At 42.2% G+C, this 8,731-nt stretch overlaps 2 protein-coding genes across 2 annotated transcripts in view; one reads left to right on the top strand and one right to left on the bottom strand.

Moving 5' to 3' along the window:
* LOC105451510 overlaps nt 1-1,549 on the top strand; it is a 1,804-nt gene extending 255 nt beyond the window's left edge. The window contains exon 2 of the mRNA XM_011692001.1: nt 74-1,549. Within this exon, the coding sequence (XP_011690303.1) occupies nt 138-1,301 (1,164 nt within the window). The 5' untranslated portion in view covers nt 74-137 and the 3' untranslated portion in view covers nt 1,302-1,549. The remainder of the gene's footprint in view (nt 1-73) is intronic.
* Nucleotides 1,550-1,636: 87 nt separating this feature from the next.
* On the bottom strand, nt 1,637-8,268 carry LOC105451508 (oxysterol-binding protein-related protein 9). Its single transcript, XM_011691999.1, has 13 exons — nt 7,944-8,268; nt 7,574-7,789; nt 7,161-7,385; nt 6,994-7,069; nt 6,543-6,632; nt 6,334-6,451; nt 6,054-6,163; nt 4,470-4,499; nt 4,220-4,382; nt 3,668-3,936; nt 3,159-3,553; nt 2,720-2,947; nt 1,637-2,451 (listed from the first exon to the last, which is right to left on the bottom strand). Exons 1-13 carry the CDS (start codon nt 8,049-8,051, stop codon nt 2,359-2,361), a joined length of 2,121 nt encoding a protein of 706 aa, XP_011690301.1. The 5' UTR covers nt 8,052-8,268; the 3' UTR covers nt 1,637-2,358.
* Nucleotides 8,269-8,731: the final 463 nt, after the last annotated feature.

Genomic DNA, 8,731 nt, shown 5'->3' with positions numbered 1-8,731 from the left:
GTGTATAAGAGACAGTATATATATATAACATATAAGTGATAATACAGAATCGTATTTTGCATTGCATTTCCAGAACTGTGGAGTGACGCATTGCTGCTCCACAGGAATGCGGTCTTACTGCTGAACGAGATGAAGTTATGGAGCTTATAACGTTAGAGCTACGGCCACGCTTACAGTCCTGCAACGTGTTTATCTCCATACGGAAGGACCTCTGCCTGAAAGATGTGCGAGTCAAGCTCCTGGAGAGCGACGTGGTGTTAATAGTGGATGATTGTAGCATAAATTTCTCCCTGCCATCTGTAAAGGTCATACCCACCTCCCTGTCTATGTTAAGCATAATAAACAGCTGGATCTGCTTCCGTCTGCAAACCGCGCCGCTGGAATCCGCATTCGGGTCCTTCGGCACGGAAGTGCTGGCGAATTCGGACAAATCGGCCCGCCCGAGCGCCGATCACTTGCAGCCCTTTTTAAACGACATCAAGTCGCTGTTCGAAACGTCGGAATGCACGATACTGTGCGCCTGCTGCAAAAACGTTATCTCGAGGTCGATCGGCTTCAAGAGGTTTCTACCGCTGCCCGACGCGGATTACGACCCCGGCGAGTGGTTCTGCTGCAAGCACAACGCCGGCTGCAACGTCGTCCCCAGCGGCGTGCGGCCGCAGCGGGAGTCCGATTACCTGTACGGCTCCTGCTTCTCCGTGCTGCACAGGAGCATCTTCGCGAAGGGTGGCATATGTGCCGACAGCAAAACGCTGACGTGTAACAAGTGCCTGTTGCACATAGGCACGATTCACGCGTACAGCCTGTTCAAGGTATGGAACTGTTGCGTAGATTACAAGCCGCGGAACGACGGCCTGCCCATCGTGAACGCCACCGATCCGCTCGATGATTTTCTGACGCTCGTGAAGGACTCGCTGGGCGAGATCTTGGGCGAGGAGATCGCTCTGGAGACGTCCGTCGGCAAGCAGACTCATCGCCTTCTGATAAAGCCGATGGATTGCAAGTTAAATCTAATTACGGAGCCCGATCGCGTTACGGTCTGTGATACTGACGTCCCTACCACAACTACTGTAGCCTTACAACGGAAATGCGCTGCCAAAGTTTTATACAAGTACGAGACGAATGAAGTCACTATAATCGCTAATTATTTTAATGTCAAGTGCCATGAGGTGGGTCTGCCGATAATGGAAGCTGGATTAAATTATTTGTTATCGTCGACGAAACGATTGCCTCCTATTTACAGAACTGCCGCCACAGGCTACTTTCTCGGTTACATTGTCCTACAAGAGAAAACGAACTAAATATCGTAACTTATTGTCCAAATGGTTAGTTAATTTTTATATACATTTATATACATTTTGTACATCTATTTTTATACGCAATAAAAAGAAAAGAGTTGTTTAATAACCACATATACATTCCTCATAAATAAGCATAACAGAACAACCCATTAGACATAATATTTAAACAGCTCATAAATTTTTTTTAAATGAAAAGATCTAAGAAATATATTCAATTTCTCTGTGTACCATGGTATATTTTAATTCTTTTGAGCAAGAAGAAAATTGATTCCTTTTGAAAACGAATATACGGGAAAATTATTAATTACAAAATGAGAATGAAGTATCATTGGGAATTTCGTTTTGTGCATAGGAAATGCATAAATTTATTTTAGAAATCCATAACTACGGAACGTGGAGCCATTCCTTACATCGGTTGGAAATCTGTATTTGCCAATGAGAAATCCGAGGTTGCGCAAAAATAATTAATTCTATAATTAGAATATCGTATCATTTACGTCCACTAGTGACATCGTAAAACTTTTGTATACAATATGGCATGCAATCTATACAACATGATGTATACAGGTATTTGCGTAAATTGTACATATAATTTTTCTTTTCTCATAAGAAAATTACACGGCGTCAATAAACGTTACATATATAAAAGACTTCACGTACGTACACATATTTGAAAAATGTGGGATATAATAGAAGCTTATCGGTGTGTGAAATTACTCCAAAAGAATGAGAAAAGAAGAGATACAATTTTATATCGTGAAAATTCGTATTCTATTACTGATCAAATATATTTTTATTAAACGCAAACCTAAAACGTGTGATACGAGAAGTAAAATTAAAGTGGATAATATTGCGTTACCTCTTTCCTCTAGATTAAACTAAGAGTGTGGCTTATTACGCATAAAAATATTCGCCGAAATCGCTCTCGAACGTGTGTATATCTTCTTCTGAATTAAGCCTGATATTATTAATTCTTGTACAGGCAGTAGGCCACGATTTCTCTTCTAGTATTGTGCTGCATCTCTAACATTGTCATGTAATACGCATGTATACATAGTTAGGTAACATTCGTTTGATCGCTAGAACTGTATATTCTGTCTATGAGAGGTCTTATGTACACCCAGCCACCGTCTTTGGTTTCCTTAAAAAGCTGTTGAACAAAAGGAAAAGGGATCGTTGATAACGATAATTATACGACAGAGACTAATAGCGTTTTCGATTTGTTGATTCGACTCAACTCCCAAGTCGATGGTCTGTTCTTTTTAACTTTTTTTTTTTAACTGTGCGTTTCTTGCACAGTTTAGCTATTCTTTTACAAAATTAAAAAGAACAGACTATCGACTCGGAGTCGGATCGAGTCAACAAATCGAAAACGCTGTAAGATGGGAAGGATAGAAATAAAAGAATCGTCCGCTCACCTTCGTTTGCCACGGTACGTTACTCTCCTTTCGTAGCCGCGCCTCTTCTCGTTGTTTCTGCTCGATCGCGCATTTCGCCGCCGTAGCTTTATCCATATCGTTGATACGTAGGCCAACTGTCACGTCACGCCATACTCTTCGCGACTCACACTCGTCCTGCTCGCACACCGTTTTAACTAGTTTTCTCTCCGTGCTGAGCTCCCTCACGTCGGCGAACAGTTCGCTCTTCTGTAAAAAAAAAAAAAAATTAACAAAATATTCTTTCAGCGACAATCAGATTTTGCATCCCACGGACGATTATATAATACATATTAATCTTCGTTATTCACAGTAGTTTACTTATACATAAGGACATGCAAAAACTCTAATTGTCACCGCAGCATTTAACATCCAATTAACGTTACGTTACGATCATTCTCTAATGTCTGTTTCAACTTACGCCATCCAACGTCTTCACTTCCATCGACCCGCTCCATTCTCCGTTTATAACGAGGAACGGCTTCTTGTCTCCCGCCTGGAAGGCCTGGCACGTGATCCGATTCCGTTTACCGCCGTAGAAGGGTTTCGTTAAAAATTCTATCGTCGCATGATAACCAGTTTGTATGCAATTTATTGTTATGCTTCCTCCCAGCTCTATCCACGGTACAGTGAGGATAGATCTGCCATAACCGTTAGGGAAAGTTAAAACGTATTCCTCCCCGTGTTGCAGCACATTCACCCAGCCCTTCCCCACATTGTGCACCCCTATACTCAAACCCAAGAACTTGCTCTTCGTCCAAACGTGAGCTCCGAAACTAATCTTTTTCCCGACATGCTCGGCGTAAAATGCACTAACTGCAAATCAAATCACAGTTACAACAAGATAGATTGTAGCTATTTTTCGTGCGACACGGACGGTTAGACGAAACGCACGTGTGTGATGAAAACAAGATACGCTTTCCCACCTACCTGGTGGATGATGAGAGACCTGCTCGGCGACAAACGCAAGCTGATTCTCCTTGCACCACGGTACAGGACCGTCCGACACAAGCCTGTTAGCGGAATCCACAACGCTGTCCGAGGAATTGGGTATGCTCCAGTGGCACCGAAAAATTTCACCCAACACGGGATTGTACGGCTTCTTGGCCACGCCAGATTTACGCCCCGCGTGAAAGCTGCACAAGTACCAACGGATCACTTGCACCATCCTCTCCCGAGGCGTCGGCATATCTGCAATGCTGATTCAGAAGAATGGCATTAGCATAGTTGGTCCTTCTTTTATTATGGTATTGGTAATCAGTATGTAAAAATTTATTACAAGGCTGCGCGCTATCGGCGCTATTACATTTATCTTTATCGTTAATTGGAGGCCTTAAGACAAAGACGAAATAATATAATAGCCTGCTGATAGCACGCTCCCCAAACGCAGCGTCACAGCGTTAAGACAGATGCGACCGAATGCTAAATATATATTATATATATATCGAAGCGATCGTTATTAAACTGGATGATTAAAAGTACCTTACAAATTGATCGGGATGAGCAAAGTAATCCGCGTACATCTCAAGGAGTGACCTGCGCTCTAAGATGAACGTTGGTAGCGCAACCCTCGTCAAGTCCATACCGATCTTCACTTGGGACAGAAGATGAGACACGACTGAGCCGTGACTCTCCATGGAGTCCACTGTAGAACGATAAAAGAAATGTGTCATTATGCGCGGAATTACTTCCTGCAACATCGTTGCTCGCTCAGTCAGACATTACTACGTACTTTCTGTTTCGCTTTCTTCTTCGTAGAGAGCTGCAACAGACAACAAATTTACACAGTTTTAAAGTACGAAAAATATTCTTCACAAAGGAATTCGTTGGATACCGCCGATTTCGAGAACTCGGCGACGTTAATGTACCAGTAAACATTGGGAGAAATCGCGAGAAGTTAACCTGAATTTTTTTATTATATATATATATATATCGCATCTATGAATATGTATATCAGTCGCACGCGAAAACTTACGACTTGAAGTTATGTCCAACATATTGCCTGGCTAAGATAGACCAACTAGTATCCATTCCTAAGCTCCTTATTCCCGGGACCGAATTGCCGAATTGTGTTCTATTAACGCAAAGCACTTCGTCGGGCACTACGATTTGAAGGTGAACCGAAGAACGTGGAGTCCCACCGGGGTCTATCCTCTCTACTCGTCATCGCGTCAACATTCTTCGTCTCTCTCTCTCTCTCTTTTTTTTCTTTACTTATTCCACCACCCCTTTGAACGAGACACGAGGAGCACCTCCGCGAATGCGTGTCCGCTCGCGAAACGTCAACTTATACACGTCAAAAAGAGCAGTGCCCACGATCGCGGGAGGATCAATAATGGTCGCGGTGGATAAAACAGACGGGTTCACCGAGTGCACAGCCTGCATTATCAGCGATAGAACACAATAGAAGACGTTTTTACGCGAGCGGACACGCGGTCGCGGAAGTTCCCGTGTCTCATTCAAAGTGTGGCGAAATAAATAGAAAAGAAAAAAAAACAAACACGAAGAATGTCTCATCGACACGTACGATGACGAGTGGAAAACTCCGGTGGCGCAAAGCCCGCGGCGCTCCTGAACTTAAACGCTTCTGAATTCTGACTGCAAATTACTTGGCTCGTAATTTATTTTATGCAAATACGTGCGCGAGATATTCCTCTTGCAAATCGTACAATCACACAGATATCTCTACCTTATCTTGCCACTTCGGAGGGGTTTTTTTATGTAACGTACTCAAAGATTTAATCTCCACAAACTCTATACATTGATTAAAAAAACATCACACACATACATATTTTCAAAGAGAAGGAAGTAACGTTTTGCTCTTCGAAAAAATGTACTTACCTTCCACTTCCTGACAACGCCACGAGAAAAAGAAATTGTACAGGCTTGTATCTTATATACGATTATTTTGTAAACATGAAATTTCTATATATGCGAGATGCCCGAACAGACAGGATTTTAAAATCTTTTACTAGATCTTTAAGACACGTAGGTGATATTTCATGTCTAAGTATTGTTAAAAGTTTTTAGGTTTTCACATTCATTACGCCTAAGCATATCTCTTCTAAAAAAAAAAAAGGAAAGCTATTAGCGAAGTGCGAGACTGATAATGGAACATGAAATACCCACCTGTCTAATTTTAGATAGCTAAATCTACAAGTACAAACAATTTCTCTGGAAAAATATTCGTCTCTGAACCATTCTCGATGTATTATTTTGATAAGTATAACGATTGTTTTGATTGAATAGTAAAAGCAAATGAAAAAATATGGAAGCAAATAATAAAGCGCATATCGAAATGAAAGTATTGACTCACCATCGTAATCTACTGATCCGTCGCCTTTGATAGGCGGCAGAGGCGGTTCCTTGCGTTTGTCTCCCGTTGCACTTTCTAGAGACGAATGTAATCGCTCGATATCTGAGTATCTGAAGGAAAAAAAAGAGTATTTATATAAAATTTTAGAAATATAAATTTTCTAATAAAAATTTATCAAATTAATGTATGTGTACCATAATAAAGATATATATACGAAACGAAAAAGTGGCATGCACGAAAAAAAGATTCTGTTTCTCGATAAAAATTAACTTATACTTGCAGCGCAATATGATTCTGGACTGCCGGAGGTGATATCTCGTCCGCGGCATCGAAGTAATCGTCGTCCTCGTCGGAAGACGAGTACGAGAACTGTGGTACCGGTAGATCCCGATCTACGACTGAAATATGCAAAATAATACCTCAGTCATTATTAAGTTCGAGGCTTGCTTAAGTAATATTAGAATGCAGCGTAAACAAAGCGACATTAACCATTTGGCAATGTGGATACTCTCGGTTCCACACACTCGGACCCCAATTCAATGCCGGTTTGCACTGTCGCCTCCGGTGCTCCAGCCGCAGCTAAAATTGAGTTTTTAGAGATGTAGTTTTTCATATAAATGCATTTATAAAAAAAAAGAAGAAAAATACAATTGTTCTCAATCAGAAGATCACATGAATAATCTCTCCCCTTTTTCCTTAATGTTTTTGAAGCGAGCAAATTACTGAACTCGAGCCTTATCTGTAGCAAGTCTTTCGCAAAATGTCGCTCTATCTTGTTTGCTTTCATTTTTTTATCTCATCGTATTTCTCGGTGAGCCATTTCGACATTTTTTGGGAAATAAATAAGTCTCTCTTTGTGTGCCAGTTACAAAACTACTAATTTCGAACAGTGATCTTGTAACCGAGAAACAAATGTATTGAAATTTGGAATATACCTTACCGTGAGGAAGCGAAGGTGAGACGTGTATAGAATTCGATGGTCCTCTGTATACTCCGTTAACAGGTATCGCCGTATTCTGGAAGGCGTTATTCGAAATATAAGATCACAATTGTAACAGAACATAAAACTTGGGGGAGGGGAGGAGGGTAAGACGATGCGCCAAGTACCTTCGCAATTTGCAACTGAACGATGGTATGCTTAACGGAATTGAGCATGGCGTTGGCCTGCGACAGAACGGCGGAGTATTTGTTCTGCTTCTCCTCATCCTCGGCCTCGTTCCTTTTACCTTCGATCAGTTTGATCTGCTCGATCAGAAGCTGCAGATAAACGTCTGCCTCGGCTACCTTGCGATCGAAATCTTGCTTGGGTGGCGACTTCTTGGGGTCCCATCTCTGGAACAATTGATTTTCTACGCTGTACATCGAGTACTCCACAAAACTATCTTGTGCAACATTACTTTTACTACTCCTATCAACATTATTCCGAGGAAAGTAACAATTATTTCTATCTTTCACGCATACGTGCATGCGTGTGTGTATATGTGAGATACACAAGTGTCTGCATTCGTGTACATACATACCGTGTGAGAGTGGCGGAGTATCGTGTCCTCCAAGGCACGCACCCAACGTTCTCGTTCCTCCCCGTTGCGCGTTTGAAAGTGAAACGTCTTCGGGTCGTCCTTGCAGGAGTTGGTCGTTATGGTGAACGTGCTGTCGTCCTCGTCGTCGATGCCAATGATAGCGCCTCTCAGTCGTACGCAACCGCGACGTGCGCCGCGCATCATCTTCTCCTTGCTCTGAAGAAGGGGAGAGAGAGAAAAAGCAAAAGGAAGGACGGATCAGTGAGATAACCTAAATTCGCCCGGGTGGAACGGCGCGCGACGCGGCGAGTGTCGCGGTGAGGAAATGGGGACGACGACGACGACGTGGTCGCGTGGTTAAGATCCTCACCGTGTAATACGACAGAAGACCCGCGTTGTCGTCCAAAACAAACCATCGGTACTGCCATCCGTTAACAACGTTGGTCCACTTGCTCAGCGAGCCCTCCATCGTCGACATAATACCTTATTTGCTCTCCGCCGATCGCTCTCTCGGCCGGGACGGACTCCTACCGATTTTCACGGCGTGTCTCACAGCGCATATCCTCGGGAGAGTCGCACAGGGCTCCGTGGCTAACGGATTATTATCGCGTCATCCTAATCCCGATGTACCAAATCGTCGTGTATCCTCGCGACTTGCTGACTGAAGCTCGATCCATACCATGGTCGGTAACTCGGTGGTGTCGCGGACGTCGCGGTACTACACAGTACACACGCCAGCCAGATACATTCCGACGCGTTTTCATGAGAGAACTTTCGTCCTAAAACGACGTTTATAAGCAGATTATTATCGATAATAAATTCACTTCTGTATAATCTTGGCTTAACTTATTTTGTGTCTTTTTTTAGTTCTAAAAATGATAAAAAAAGATAAATAGATAAATTAAACCGAGATTAAAAGTTAATCTACTTTGGTAGAAATACAGGCAGTCTCGATGAAATCTCAAAATTAACTTAATCGGCGATAATTAAGTTAATTATATCAAACATGAATAGAATAGAATTATTACGATTTTGATTTGACAATTGAAAGAAAAGATTTGATCAGAAAAATCGGCGAATATTATATACGTCAATTTTCGCCAAAGCAGACACTTAAAGTAACTTCAATCTCGGCTTAACTTTTTTTTTCTAGTTCTA

The sequence above is a fragment of the Wasmannia auropunctata genome, unplaced genomic scaffold (genome assembly GCF_000956235.1).
Source record: "Wasmannia auropunctata unplaced genomic scaffold, wasmannia.A_1.0 LD336050.1, whole genome shotgun sequence".
NCBI lineage: Eukaryota > Metazoa > Arthropoda > Insecta > Hymenoptera > Formicidae > Wasmannia > Wasmannia auropunctata.
This window is presented reverse-complemented; position numbering and strand designations above follow the sequence as displayed.